This window comes from Onychostoma macrolepis, chromosome 22, assembly GCF_012432095.1.
Source record: "Onychostoma macrolepis isolate SWU-2019 chromosome 22, ASM1243209v1, whole genome shotgun sequence".
NCBI lineage: Eukaryota > Metazoa > Chordata > Actinopteri > Cypriniformes > Cyprinidae > Onychostoma > Onychostoma macrolepis.
This window is the reverse complement of record NC_081176.1, coordinates 24,536,346-24,551,477: the sequence shown is the minus strand read 5'-3', so window position 1 is coordinate 24,551,477 and position 15,132 is coordinate 24,536,346. Positions and strand designations below refer to the sequence as shown.

The 15,132-nt window shown below is 37.7% G+C and overlaps 1 protein-coding gene across 5 annotated transcripts in view; it reads right to left on the bottom strand.

Annotated features, from left to right (window-relative positions):
* Nucleotides 1-15,132, bottom strand: part of crebbpa (CREB binding protein a) — a 58,684-nt gene that overhangs the window by 41,401 nt on the left and 2,151 nt on the right. For all 5 annotated transcript variants that reach the window (XM_058759776.1, XM_058759777.1, XM_058759780.1 and 2 more), the window contains exon 2: nucleotides 3,058-3,707. In XM_058759776.1, the coding sequence (XP_058615759.1) occupies nucleotides 3,058-3,707 (650 nt within the window). The remainder of the gene's footprint in view (nucleotides 1-3,057; nucleotides 3,708-15,132) is intronic.

Below are 15,132 nucleotides of genomic sequence, written 5' to 3'. Positions count from 1 at the left end.
CTGCATTACACGCAGGGCTGATGTTGGCTATCATGAAAAGTATATGAACGGTGGCAATTCTGGCATATTTAAGAAGAATAGTGTAAGCAGCACTACACACTAGGGCTGTCACTAATGATTATTTTGGTAATAGAGTAATTGGTCGATTATTCTGACGATTAATCGAGTTACCAGATAATTATAATAATTTTTTTATAGTAATAAAAAAAGACCTAAGTGAACAACCGGTGTTTATTATAGTAAAGGCAACATATCAGATGAATTCTGTGAGCGGCGGTCGGGAGCGATGTTCGTCGTAGACGTCACACTGCAGGACTGTGCGCCAAATCTTGTGACACTGCCATTATTTCGTCTGAGGTAAAAATTTGATTGCAACGGCCATTTACCTGCTGTCGGTGAACATGTCAAACCAGCGATCAAAGACTACAGATTTTAGCCAAGGAGCGGAGGAATCTTTTAGGATATAAAAAAGGTCAGCCGACCAAATCGTGGCCAAAAAAAATTGCACATTCAGGGCTCTAGACTGCGACCAATTTTTGAGAATTTGCGAGTAAAAATTTGACTCTTCTTAAACCAGAGAAGGTGAACATGTTGGTATCCTTGTGAAAAAAAAAAACGCCGTCCAAGTCCTGTCAGCGACAGCCAGTTTAGTTTTACTTTTCTTTTTGTTTTCGTTTTGAAAAGCTTGCTATCTTTGCTGTTTACCTCACGTTACGCTATGGAGACTTTACTTAATTTTTTTTTTTTTTATTATTATTTATTTGATTCCTCAGTGCTAAGCATTCTGTAATATATTAGTTGGTAGCCTATATAATACAGCATGTGATATGTCCTATGCAATGCCTCGACTTATTCGTTTTTGTTAATAAAGGTTATGTAAGCTATTGTCATTGTAACCTACTGTTTTATTGTTGTTGTGCTTTTTAATTAAGAATAACAATGAATCCATCTTTTGTTTTAGTCTTAAAAAGTGAAAGGTGTATAGATGTAAGCAAAACAGACAATTATCTTTTCTTGCAAAGCGTGACACCAAGATCGCAAATTTGAAAGTGAAAGCGCATGAAGAGGAATTCCTGTTCACAAAATTTAAAATCACAAATAACACTGATGAAAAAGGGTTGAATGTTGAACACTTTCGTTACCATATAACTATAAACTACGATAAAAGTTCATCAGCATGCACTGATTAATCAAATGTTGTAGCAAAAAGAAAAAAATTATAAATTGCGACCAAATTATGTGCTTGCAAGAGCAAGAGCGACCAGTGGGAAGAATGAGTCTAGAGCCCTGACATTATATTAATTCAGCTAATTAAATAGCCTATATAATGTGGGGTGGTGAACTAAACCATAATGAGCCTTTAATATATAGCCTATTCCTCATTTTCTGCGACTATCCAACTAATAATGTTTTAGTCGACTAACGTTTTGTCAACTGGTCAGCCCTAATTTCTTCCCAGTCATCTCAATTTCGCACCTACTATTTTTTTTTAAATTAATTTAAAAAAGAAAAAACTATTGCTGTAGACGCTATATTTACGTAATGTTACATTTACGTTAAATACATATTAGATGATGGCGTCGGTATCAGGGCTCCAGACTGCGACCAAATGGTCGCATTTTGCAACCATTTTTTCTGCCGGTGCGACTAACTTTTGTGAGCGGTCGCACTGGCACAACCACTGCATTGCCCAACTCATAAGCGCTGCATAAGAGAAACAGCAAAAACAAAAGCATGACGAAACCGCGCTACTCGTTTGAACTCCGCAGCGCGGACCATTTATCAGCTCGTTATACGAGCTCGGAACAGCTTTACTCGGGAAGCAATGCTGATCTCGAGACCCTGTTACTGCAGAGCGCTGCAAGATCCAGTGAGAAGCGTTTGAATTCGCAGCAGAATGAATAAACATTTCTGTGAGATCCGGTGAGATGCATTCAAATTCTGCACATAATTCCGTTATAAACAGATCAGACAGCGTTAATGTAGAAAACCAGAAGTAGTAATGATAGCTATACCATGGTGTTGTGGCAGAAAGAGTCGAATGTTATTACATTATTCATTTCAGGGTTTGTACAACCTTTTGAGAGAGAAATTCAAGCACTTTTCAGTGACTCTCAAGTATTTCACACAACTATTTCCAGCACTTTAAAGCTCTAAAAAAACTCACGTATCCATTAAGCACACTTCCATTTTTGAGATCAAAAATTATTTATTATCCTACTTGACGTCTTAACCAATTGATGTGTTTGTTACTATATACCTCCTGTAATTTCAAGTCAGTCAGATCATTGCACACTGAGATACGGGTCTCCATGTGTTCACACTGTCTGGCAGCCATTTTGAAAGCTGTCTAAAAACCTTCACCAAAAGAGGAGCCCCTTAAATGTGCATTTTTTTTTAGGTGTTTAAGCCTTTATTTTGGGTAAGTTTCACTCCTCATTGTAAAATTACGAGATTAATGTTCAGACTTTTGTATATTATAACCTGGAACTTGGATTTAGGAAATAATTACATTAGATCCAAAAGATAGTTTTAGCAACACAGCGCAGATGCTACAGAACACAGTTAGCTGACTCGCTGTATAAGATTGTGTGCTACGCAAACATATTACTTCACAGACATTACTGCTTGTACTTTTACATCTGTAATATTACAAATTGACAGTTTATTGCTGGTCTGTGGTTTTACAGTGCTGTAATTTTTGAAGATTTCATATTATTGTAAGGTGAGCTTAAAGGGTGCACGACTATGAAAATCACACAGCTTCAGTGTGACATTAGTTAGAAAAAGTATAATTTCATAGATATTGTTAATAAACGTGTAATATTATTAGTAACTGCACTTGTTAATGCAAAACAACAGTATTTTTGAGATAAAATTATCTTTGTTTTTATTAAGCCCACACATCATCATCATCATCAAAATTTGCATTAATATACATGAATTGATAATAGAAATATTCATCAGGGACCGTTTTCATTCGCAGCATCTCAAATCTTCTCACAACTCTGAACTCTAAACGACTGAAACCACAGCAAAGGAAACTGGCCATCTCACCTTGTTGATATTGCCAGCTTGCTGGGTGTTGATGCCCATCTGCTGCGCCCCCTGTGTGAGTGTCTCTGCCAGGACACTCCCCGCTCCTCCCTGTGCCGCCGCCCCCGCTGCTCCACCCGCCCCTACAGAAGATGCCACCTGCATGCCGGCACCCTGGTACTGCATCCCCGGCGCTCCTCGACCGCGGCCTACAGAGCCGAGAGTCCCATTGATCACCTGACCCGGCTGTCCAGCCGTGTTCTGTCCCATCATGCCGCTGTTCAGCATGGCCTGGTTAAATCCGGTGCCGAGTCCCATGCCAGCTGAGCCGGCGTTATTGCCCTGCGTCCCAGGAGTGCCGCCTGGTTTCTGTGTTTGGGAGGGGTGGGAAGGGGAGCCCTGGCCCAGGGGACTCTTTCCAAGCCCACTCAGCTGAGATCCGATGCCGCCGGGTTGCGGACTGGCCGAGTTCATCCCAGCGCTGCTTCCCGGCCGCAGGAGCTCGGAGAGCTGCTTGTGCTTGGCAGCAGCATCGGGGACCATGGGGCCGTGACCGCCTGTACCTGTAGCCCCGCCATTAGAGGACATGGACATCAGCCCCAGGTCTCCGTTAGGTATCAGCTCATCTGGAAGATCGTTCTCCAGGTCATCCCAGGAAAGTGAACCCAACTCTGAGGAAATAAAAGAGAGGGAGAAATTGAATTTCGTGTGTGGTTATTTCTTCTCTTCTCTTTATAAGGTTGTGAGTTTCTTATTGACCTTAATGCACAAACTTGACGTGAACGAAAATGAGAATTTGATGAATGCCTTAAGACGTGTCTCAGAAACACAGTTTGCAGGTTTCAATTCATGCATTTTTATGCAAACATTGAGAAATTGCATAAAATTTGCTGGTTGGGAATTTCCAAAGTGCATATAAAAAAATTTTTTTTTTCATCAGGAAGATATGCACATTTAATGTATACATTTCTAGAAAAAAAATAAGAAGAATTCAAATTAAGATAAATATGTTTTAAAAATTGTTCTACAATTAAAAAAAAAAAATTCCCCATATTTAATCTCATTAGCTACGTTTCCATCTATGTACTTTTATGCAAATATTGGGGAAAATTTTTTTTTTTTCCAATAAAGAAATCTGAGGTTTCTACAATTTAAGCTTAAAACATAAAACAACTCAAAACTGCAAATTCCGACTCCTGTAAAATGAATATGCTGTCTACTCTGACTAAGGTCTATTAAATTTCATATTATTAAGGGTCTAATGGAAGCTGTGGTTTTGACACCATGAAAATATTGTTTTAGCAGCTCCATGCTGTGAGGGAAAACAGCAGAGAGAGAGCAGTAGTCTAAATCAATATGCCTGCATGAGGTTGATCCGCCGCCGAGTTTGCTAATAGCTTTAATAAATCCACCTCATCTATTAAAACCTGCTAATGAACGACTGACACGTTATACACACACACAGGAGTGTGTATGATACCTCAGAACAGCTGGGAGGAAGGAGACGTTCTCAATCACGTCTGTGACAGTGAGAGACTAACGACAGATGTTTAGCAGAGTAAATGCCACCAACACAACAGGACTTATGCTAGAGACGATATCACCACCGATTCAGGTGCAAAATTAATGGATTTGATAATGATTTTCTCAATGTTTTTCTAAAAAGAACAAGCCTGCTTAAACTGTAACCAGTATATAGTGCATACTGCATACTACACCATTCACTGGAGATGTTAAATGACAATGGGGTGTACTACAGTTAGTGAAGTTTGTTGCAGGACTGTTTCACATAGTATTTTATAAGAACACAAAGTATTCAGTGCATACTGCATCGTACGCCACACACAAGTGAAGTTTAAGTGACAATGTAGCATACTACTATTCCTTACATTTACCATTTATGACTCGCATGGCATTTTAACAATATCACAGGCAAAAGTACATACTGCATGGTGTGCCGCACACTAGTGAGGAGAAGCAACAATGCAGCATACATACTACTGTAAAGTTTACCACTGAAGACTATTTCATGCTATTTTTTTTTTTATAAAATCACAGGCAGGATACAGTACATACTGCATGTTACTGTACATTAGTGAGCTCAAGCAAAAATGTTGCATACCATTTGTAGCACTTACCATTGCAGACTGTTTTATGTACTACTTTTATGAAAGTATACAGTACATACTTAGTATGCTGCACATTAGCAACAATGTAGTGTACTACTGTTTGCAATGTTTACTAATGAAGACTTGCACTAGTAAGATCAAGTGGTAATGTTTGTAACCTTTACTATTGCAGAACATTTTTGTGTACTATTTCTAAAAAAAATAAAAATAAATTCAAGTGACAATGTAGCATACTACTATTTGTAATGTTTACTGTTGGAGGACTGGTTTACATAATATTTTTAGAAAATCAGACACACTTTTAAAACTGCATAGTATACCGCACACTAGTAAGGACAAGCAATAACGTAGTGTACTACTGTTTCAAATGCTATTTTTAAAAATAATAGGTAGCATTTACAGTACCTACTGCATAGTGTGCCAAGCAATGATGCAGTGTACGCTCATTTGTAACGTGTACTACTGAAGACTGTTTAAAATAATATTTTAAGAGAAATTTGACAGTATAAATACAAATGAAAACAAGGGCAATATAGCACACTAATGTTTTTACTGTTGAAAACTGCTTTACATACTATACTTACAGGCAGTAAGTACACAGCACATACTGCATAGTGTGCCGCACACTAGTGAGGACAAGTGACAACGCAGTATGTATAGTACACACTGAATAGTGTGCAAAACACAAGTAGTCAAACAACGACTGTTTCACATACTCTTTTTAGAAAATTGCAGGTACGCTAGTGTGGTCAAATGACAATATAGCGTACTACGTTTGTAATATTTACCATAGCATAATATTTCACATGCTATTTTTATATAAAATAGTAGGCAGAACACAGTACATACTACACAGTATTTCACACACTAGTTTCCCATTCTGAAAGTTGCCCGTTTTCGCAGCCCTGAAATCTTGGTCAACTTTTGCGTGGTGTTTCCCAGAGCTACATTGTCAATCTATGCGCGACTCTGATTGAGATGCAGCACGGGTAGCGCTGAGGTCGCACCGGTTCGAGAGTAAACACAGACACGCTGCCAGACACAGCAGGTGCTAAACACGAGGGAGGCAGGAGTAGGGATCATCCCTTTTCTTTTGCTCCCTGTTTAATGACCCACATCACGGAGCCAGACTCGTGCAAGTCCTCGCTTACACATTCAGCTGTCTAGTGCCAACGTCCCGCCCTCTCCGTGCTTGGAGCCGAGCCAAAATGCAAAGCAACGTCCACGTTCGGCAGCACCTTGGAATCTCAAGTCCCAATGGGGATCCAGATTTCTCCCTCCACCATCAGGCTGAAGCTCGTTATAGTGGCTCCGGCGGGGGGCTATAAATAGTCTCTTCGCGCAGCAGCAGACCACAGCTGTCGTTCACAGCGTCTGAAAGATAGCGGGCCGTCTGAGCTGGGACAGGTGCGCCTCGCCTGGGATTTCACTCGGATGGGGAGGATAGCAACGGATACATACAAACCAAGACTTTTAACTCAGCTATCCATCTCTGTAAATCCCACATTTCAATCTTAGAATAATCATTTTCAAGTGTTCACACCATGTGTGTTCTAATTCTGAATCCATTCTGGTTTATTTGGGCATTTCTCAGTTATAATATCAATTTGATACTATAATATCGCAACTGATATTTGTATTCAGCAAGGATGCATTACATTCATTAAAAGTGACAGTCAAGAATGTTACAAAAGATTTCTATTTCAAAGAAATGCTGTTCTTTTGAACTTTTGTAATTCTGGGGAGGAAAAAAGTATCACGGTTTTTTCACAAAAATATGACGCAGCACAACTGTTTTCAACATTGATAATATTAAGTAATGTTTCTTGAGAGTCAAATCAGTATATTAGAATGATTTCTGAAGGAAGGTGGTGTAATATGCACACATCCAAAAAACTTTAGGCAGGTGCTCGATCACATGAAACACTTCACTGTCAATAAACTAAAATCAGCACACTACCACTACTGCTATCAAAAAATCAATTTATTAAAATCATAACACCACTTCAACCCTAGGGTTGTTTATTGACAATGATTTATGAAGGATCACGTGACATTGAAGACTGGAGTAATGATGCTAAAAATTACATGTTACATATTAAAATATGTTAAAATTAGTGCTGGGCGGTATGACCAAAAATATATATCATGGTATTTTTCAAAATTATACCGGTTTCATGGTATATGACGGTATATTTTTTTTTCATGCATGACCGGGTGTTAACCACATTTTGTACTGATTGAGGGAGGAAAAACTGCAGTAGATTGACTTAGAATGCCCTATTTTACTGTCGATGAGCGAATATTGTAGAAAAATTCCACACTAAATAGTGACTAAACAGTAACACGACTCGTTAAGACATGTTAACCAGGAGTCACTCATTTATAATCTCGACATCGTCTGATAAAATCAACATGCATCTAACCTTACACTAAAGAGCGGCTATGCGGTGGTTTTGGCTATTAACGTTACTTTTTTGTCTCATGCAGCGCACTGCCTGCGTCTGAGTAACAAACTAAAAAATAAACAAAAAAAAGTGGATAATATTAACAGATGAACTATGCTCATATTTATAATCCCAAACAGTCAGTTAGCGGCAAGTGCTTGGAAACGCTGTTTTGTACTCATTTATTGACGAATCTGCTGCGGTACAGCCAGTTGAATGTGGTGCTTCTCTGCCGGTCACTGCACAGAACAGACGCAGAGAGAGGCGACACTGCGCCGGGACAGTCGGATGTCGCGCTCGCGGGGCAGCACTGGCGATATCTTCCAACTGAACCATAGCTAAGGTTTATCAGTTTGTATATTCTATGGAAAAAAGCCACTAAAAGGGTCTGAAAGTTGCTAAATATAGTGCTAAGGTCGCGCTCGTGCGTGTGAGACGCGGGAGCTGATGGCAGCGGGCGGTGGATATTGTGGATGAGCTCTTCTGTGTCATCACGTTCTACTAGTTCTACAGCTTCAGAACTAATCACGCTTAGTAACACATACAGCTGTGTTCTCGCCACAATGCAATAGTGAAAAGAGATCCCTCTCAAACAGTGTCGCGTTCCGAACGTTACTTACTTAACACCGGTATTGTAATAATTCATATCATAAGAAAAATAAACACCGGTATTCGGTATGAACCGGTATACCGCCCAGAACTAGTTCAAATGCAAACCAGCTATTTCAAATTGTAATGATTTGACAAAATTTTACAGTTTTACTGTATTTTTGATTAAATAAATGCAGCCTCGGTGAACATGAGAGATTTCTTTCAACATTAAAAACTATACCAATCTCAAACTTTTGAAAAGAAATAGTCCAGAAATAATCGTGCAGGGAAACTTCTAACTCAGTACATTACTAAAGTATAAATTTTAAAAATGAATCACGGAGCCCACAATATGCAATTCTGAACATTCTGAACAAAAAGTAATAATTAAACAACCTCAAATTGCTCTGCAGATACCATCCAAAATGTCCAATAAATTTTGTATGTAAAATGCATTATTGCAATGTGTAAAATCGTTATAAAATTCTTAACTCATGAACACTTAAGCCTTAAACTCTGCAGTGCTGTGGTGAAATGTGGTTTAGGAAACACTGGCATAGATTTAAAAACCAATATCAAGAAGTTCAAATTAAGATGATAAGAATCAATCTTTTTAGTCAGCCCTACTTTATGGCCTAAGAACAGCAGAACAACAAAGCATGAAGCAGGATTTGAAGATCCAGATGATATATCCTTATAATTCCTTCTCGGGTTTAAGAGTGTTTGCACACAAAACACTGCGAGCATGTGCCGGCCCTGAGCAGCAGACCGGGTTCAGGTTTCACAAGGCTGTTTAGGCCAGACCTGCTGCTGATAGACAGCAGTGGAGTGGAAAGAGAGACGGAGGGAACTCTTGGCACCGCGGTGGAAGGTTAACACGCGGCTGGTTTGGTCACATGGCTTACCACTAAAAGTTTTTACTGGGCTGAATCCCATCTTGTAAAAGTGTCATGTTTCCTGCTTTCATCCCAGTTCACAAACACGGCATTGTCTCTAAATCCCTGCTTTGGTTTTAGAGATGCTTTTTACAAACAAAGTTCTTTAGGTCACTTGATTTAGCTACTAGCAGAACATTTATTTCAGAGATGAAAATGTTTAGTTTTCAACTGAACTAGAAAATACAGAAAAATGTGCATATATGTCAAGATTTCTTAATTAGCTTTGATTAAATTCAATGGCATTTAAAAGTTTTTTTTCTATACATTCTATCTGTTTTTCTATAATTAATAATAATCTTTGAACAAATATATTTTACAGTAATAGCATTAACAGATTTGGTCGTTTTTCTGAAAACAAATTAATAATTAAATGGTGCATAACTAATTCTTATGATTTTTAGCTTTAGAAGTATTATTTTTTAAAAACCAAATAAATTCTCAGATGATTTTATCATCCAGATGGCATGTTGCACTTTAGCAGTAACTGTTGGGATGCTAACAACCTCTCCGAGAATTTCTCAAAATCAATTCCCATTAGCAACTTGACCTTCAGCAATCTTCAAGAAAATGACATTTTACAGACTTCAATTCAAAGCGTGCTTGCCCAGGTGAAAAACAAGTGCACTTCCATAATGTACTTAAAGTGCTCTATTTTCACGCACTACTTTTGTACTTAATATACTAAAAATGATCTTTTAGTACTTCTTAAGATAAACTTAAGATCTTCTAAGTGTACTCAACTGTGCTATTTTGAGACACCATGAATACACTTGAGTGTAATAGTGTATGAAAGATGGGTTCAAGTGTACTACAAGTGGTAACTAAATACATTTTTTAAATAAAAAGATAGTATGTTAAAAGTGCATTTTAGTTCATATTCATGGTGTCTCAAAATAGCACAGTTGAGTACACTTAGATGAATATAGTATATCAAGTACAAAATTAGTGCGCAAAAATAGAGCACTTTAAGTACATTATGGAAGTGCACTTGTGTTTTCACCTGGGTGTTTATGAAGGCTATCAAAATTTTGCACAATAAAAAGTTAAAATTCATTGTTTTTTTTAGTGGACTTGACCATGAACTTGCCTAACTGTATTATAGAAATGTCTTAATTCTTGACCAAGTTTCTAAATTCCATGATTTCTAAGAAGACAGAAGGACGTTTCTGTAACACAGCTCATGAAAAGCAATTAGCCAACAACTTCAAACAACCCAAAATATGTTTTCATGTAACAAATACAGAAATGACAAAATCTCTCTGTAGTCTTAGTTTGTTTCTGAGTGTGTTTTGTCTAAAGACAGTGGATTTAATTTGGTCTGACTGTCCTGTGATGCGTTATCACTACTGAGATGATCCAGGTCTGTGCTTTCAGACTAAAACACCACTAAATGACCCCACACAACTGGTGAACCATGCCAGATATACTCTAGTGAAATATCTCCAGCCCTCTTGATTCTGCTTGACTTCTGTGACACATCAGTTTGGCGGCTGATGGGTTTTAAAGAGCTTTCATTTAAGAAAAGGAACATTCTAGTCCATCTGTCACCCTGGAAGTGACTATCGCACCTCAGTCATCAAAAACACGCAAACAGCCCATAACAGACCAGAATGGCACGTTGAGCTTCAAACGACAGCCATTTCAGAAACGATTTTCAGCCATCTTGTTATAACAAAGTCCAAATGGAATCGACACACTTTTTCCACATTTTCTAAAATGATTGTAGGGAAAATCTGTAAAATTTAACTTGTGACGCTACAGTTGTATTGGTAGCCAGAAAGTTGTTCGCCAAATCCATAAACGAAGATGCAAAGATGGAGAATACGTCAGGGTCTGTGCAGGCCTAGTCATAACCTTGCAAAACTATAGGTGCGTTCACATTCACGTACATACACACTACTCCATGCCAAGAGTTTGAGTAGTGTGTGTGTTCACACAAAAAATTCCAAAAAGAAAAAGATCATGCACTCAACAGATTCTGATGTTGGATGACAAAATAATCTTACTGAATTCATCCACTAGACAGTTTAGTAATATTGTATAATATAAGTACACAGTGTATAGTGAGTCATTTTTGACTAGGATTGCAAAGGGGCGGAACATTTTTGTAAACTTTCCAAAAAAAATCCTTTAAAGTTTCACAAAATTCTAGACTATTTCCAGAAACTTACCAGAAATTTTCTGCATCTTTGCAACCCTACTTTTGACACAATTTATAACATGCTCAAAAAGTTAATATTAACAATTGGAACTGGGAAAAAATAAAATAAAAATACCGCTTAGATAACTGATAAATATTCAACAAATACACTAAATAACTGAAATTGTATTGCCCAAAACTGTAATAGTGACCACAAAAAATATACATTAATTTTACATAATAAACGAACACGGCTCAAAGAGCTGAAGTACGACAGCAAGTTTCTTGAAATGCATTAGGTCAGTTATTTTGTTTCAAAGCAAGGATGAATTTAGAGAAAAAAAAATTCAAAGAGGGCTAACTTAAAACTGGAATAAGCTACGCAACTTTTGTCGAGATTTTTGCCTTGATTTTGCCGTCTGGAGACTAGTTGCCGAAAGTCTGAGCCAGAACCTATAATTTACGTAGTGTGTGATCCTTATTCATTTAGTATATGACACACACTTTTTCCTTTTTAGTAATTGAGTCACTTTTTGAACCATTTGCCTTTAATTTCTGTGATGCAGAATATGTGAACAGAATCATGAAACCCTGTTATAAAAACAGAATTTACTGTATAACATGAAATGTCATGGAATTGGGCAAATTTTGAATGAATAAAATCACAAGTAGGGCTGTAAAATTAATCAAACTCAAATAACGATGCTAATATCTGTGACTTATATTTAAATATGCATGAAAAAAATAAAACAGAACTTAGGAAAGAATGAACCTGATTTAGCGCCCTAGGCTAACTGCTATCTGTCCACATGACATTGAAAAATGATGTATCTGAATTCTTCCTCTTCTAAGCTCCGCCGCTAACGAAAAACCATTTTGAGTTCCACAAAGAACAGTTCTGAAAAGAACCATTTTTTCTCAGTGTGAAGAACATCTAAAGAACCTTATCCCAAAATAAAGAACATTTCACTCAACGGAAAGGTTCTTGATGGAACCAAGATACCAATAAAAAGAGTGTATTATAGCTAAAAATAAATAAATAAAGTAATTAATTACTAAATAATTAATTCTCCTTTCAGATCCAGTTTTATTTTTTAAATTACAGCAGTTTATGATTATCGTAACAAATCACCCACAGCCATGTAAACATCCATTAACTCATGCATGTCAAGATCTCTGGCTATATTCTTTGATCTGCATGGTGTCTCAAAGCATGTTCACAGCACAGTTGGACACATCTCTGGCGTGCAGCACTCAAGCGCTCTAAGCGAAGGCATGTGTGTGAGTTAACTAACTCAGTGCAGAAGTCGAAGCTTTAGCTGACTGTTGTGTGGCCTGTTGGGAGTGTTAGGGATGTTGCTCTTTTAGCTGATTCCTCACTAGTTGACTGAGCAGTTTTAAGGAAACTTTGCACAATTAGACTGGTTTCAGGCTCATCATACCAAGATGGGTCACGGTTATATGCGCACTTATGTCTGATTTATGACTTATTATAAAACAGCTAAAATGGATAGTATAAATGACAGCAAGACTATTAATAGTCAATTATTTAGTGCAAAAAAAAAAAGAAATTCCTGCTGCAAACTGCCACAAATAATGTGCCATTTGCTTGAATTTGCAACAACTTTTTTGAAAGTTTGAAACTTTTTGAAACCCCCATTAGAACCTTTTCCACCAAACTTTCTTTGTTGCAAAACCACACCATTCCGTGGCACTTGGATATGTTACCTAGAATATATGTTATCTGTTCATACTCATATTGAAAAGCCTTCATGTAAACACCGAACCAACTGAAACAAATTAAATTTCGATCAGATTGGTAGAGCCGGTGTAGATCTGAAATTATCTTGTCAACCGGAAAAATATCATCCAGTTGTAAATGTGTAAAGCATGTAAACGTGTGAATATGACTATCTTCTCAATCGAACATGCATATGTTCATTATTGCTTTATGAACGAGTCTGTGGAGAAAACTAAATATTTGATATACTTCTGATATACTTATCAAGATATGTCAACAAGGCAAAAACAACAATTATACGCACTATAGCTTCAGCAACATTATCACCAAAGCTTTCTTCCAGTTTTGAACACTAATTTTTTGATCGGAATACATTAGCGTATGAAAATGGGAGTCGAAGTGCAATGTTTAGGGTTGATATAAAAAGTACTTCCAGACTATAAAGATTTAAAACTTGCTACAAAGAACATTTATTGACGAAATATTAACTGCATAATATGATGATGAGTTTTCAAGTGTTGGTGTGTGGAAAAATACTTTTCTATTCTAGAAAGCAAAGATCACGTCACAAGAGGCGTTGTATCTGCACTGCTCAAGTCCAAACGCAACTGGAATCGTTTGGCTTGATGGTGGAAAAATACTTCCTGAAACAAATTACACACTTCACCTGTCAAAATAATCATATCATGAAGTGATATAGTCCAAACGCACGTAGGTAAGATGGATGCTGTGTGATGGTCCAACAAGCACTACTTCGTGAATGAACAGCACAGAAGCCAGAGAAACCGGTCTCTACAGGTGCAACAAGACTTCTCAGCTATAAAACCGAGAGCTCAAGTTTACATACAAACACACTAGCTGCCTGCAGACACAGATAATCAGACGCATTACATGCTGATTAGCATAAACAAGGGGATGCTGAATTCATGCAGCCTGTGTGTGCAGAGTTTTTAAACACATTTGACCGCTAATCATCGCACACATGATGCTAATCTAGGCCTATAGCATGCACACTGCGTTGGCCACTAAAACCATTTATGTGGTTAATAACAACTGAGGTGACGCTTCAAACGGGCCTAAAAGTAACAGGTTTGCAAGCTAATACAACAAAGTACTCTTCTAACTGGGCAACACAGGTTAACAAGCCGAAGCACACAATTACCAACAATTTGGACAAGTGAGCTCACAAACAGCATATTCGCATGTCTCTGAACTCGGCCTGGATTGTGTTTAGGTTCATAATCTGTTCAATTCATCCCACTTGAACAAAGCAGGAGTGCTTGCCACATTTAACCTCTTAACTGTCACCCCCCATTTTTGAACATATACATGAAAGTGCACTATCCGAACTTAAACTCTTATAATTCATGAATGCTTTGGAATACAGACATAAGGTTGGACTCTTTTTTAAGAAGACAATCAGCAGATTACTGCAAAAGTGGAATTATTTTAAAATATGAAAGTATCAAAAAGTTATAGAAGTTTAAATTTACTGTAAAGAAAATACAAAATATTATTTTGTCAATATTTCTCTGTCAATATTACTCCGATCACAAAAAGACCACCAAATATGGAATCCTGAGAGTCAGACCTTTCCGGCAATATGTATTTTGTCAAGATTATAAAAAGTTTTGATTCTAAAAGACCGTAATACATTGTGTAATATGACACTTGACACCACCCACTAAGGGGGAGGAGACCGCCAAACGATTTTAAAGTACAATTTCCATGGTAAAGCAATGTCCGATTTCAAAATGGTTTTCACAGTATGAATTTTGAGGTTTTAAGCTTTCAAATGATATATAATTTATGATGATTACTCAAATATTTGATAGGGAAAAAAGACAACGAAAAAAAGAGCGCCAAGCGTCCCACAGGTGGGACGGTGACAGTTAAGGGGTTAAGACATTTGCGCACTCACAAAGCGCTAGTTTGGCTTTTCGAGCAGCCAGCCATGGGGTTTTAATATTTTAAAGTCTCAAAAGTGCACTCAGTGAGTTTTTGCCTTGTCAAGTTTAGATCCACATCCACGTGCATGCTCTGTAAAGCGACGCGGTTGGTCATGTGACCTCAGTAGCGGCGCCCATGAAAAGGCGACCCGCTCCATGTG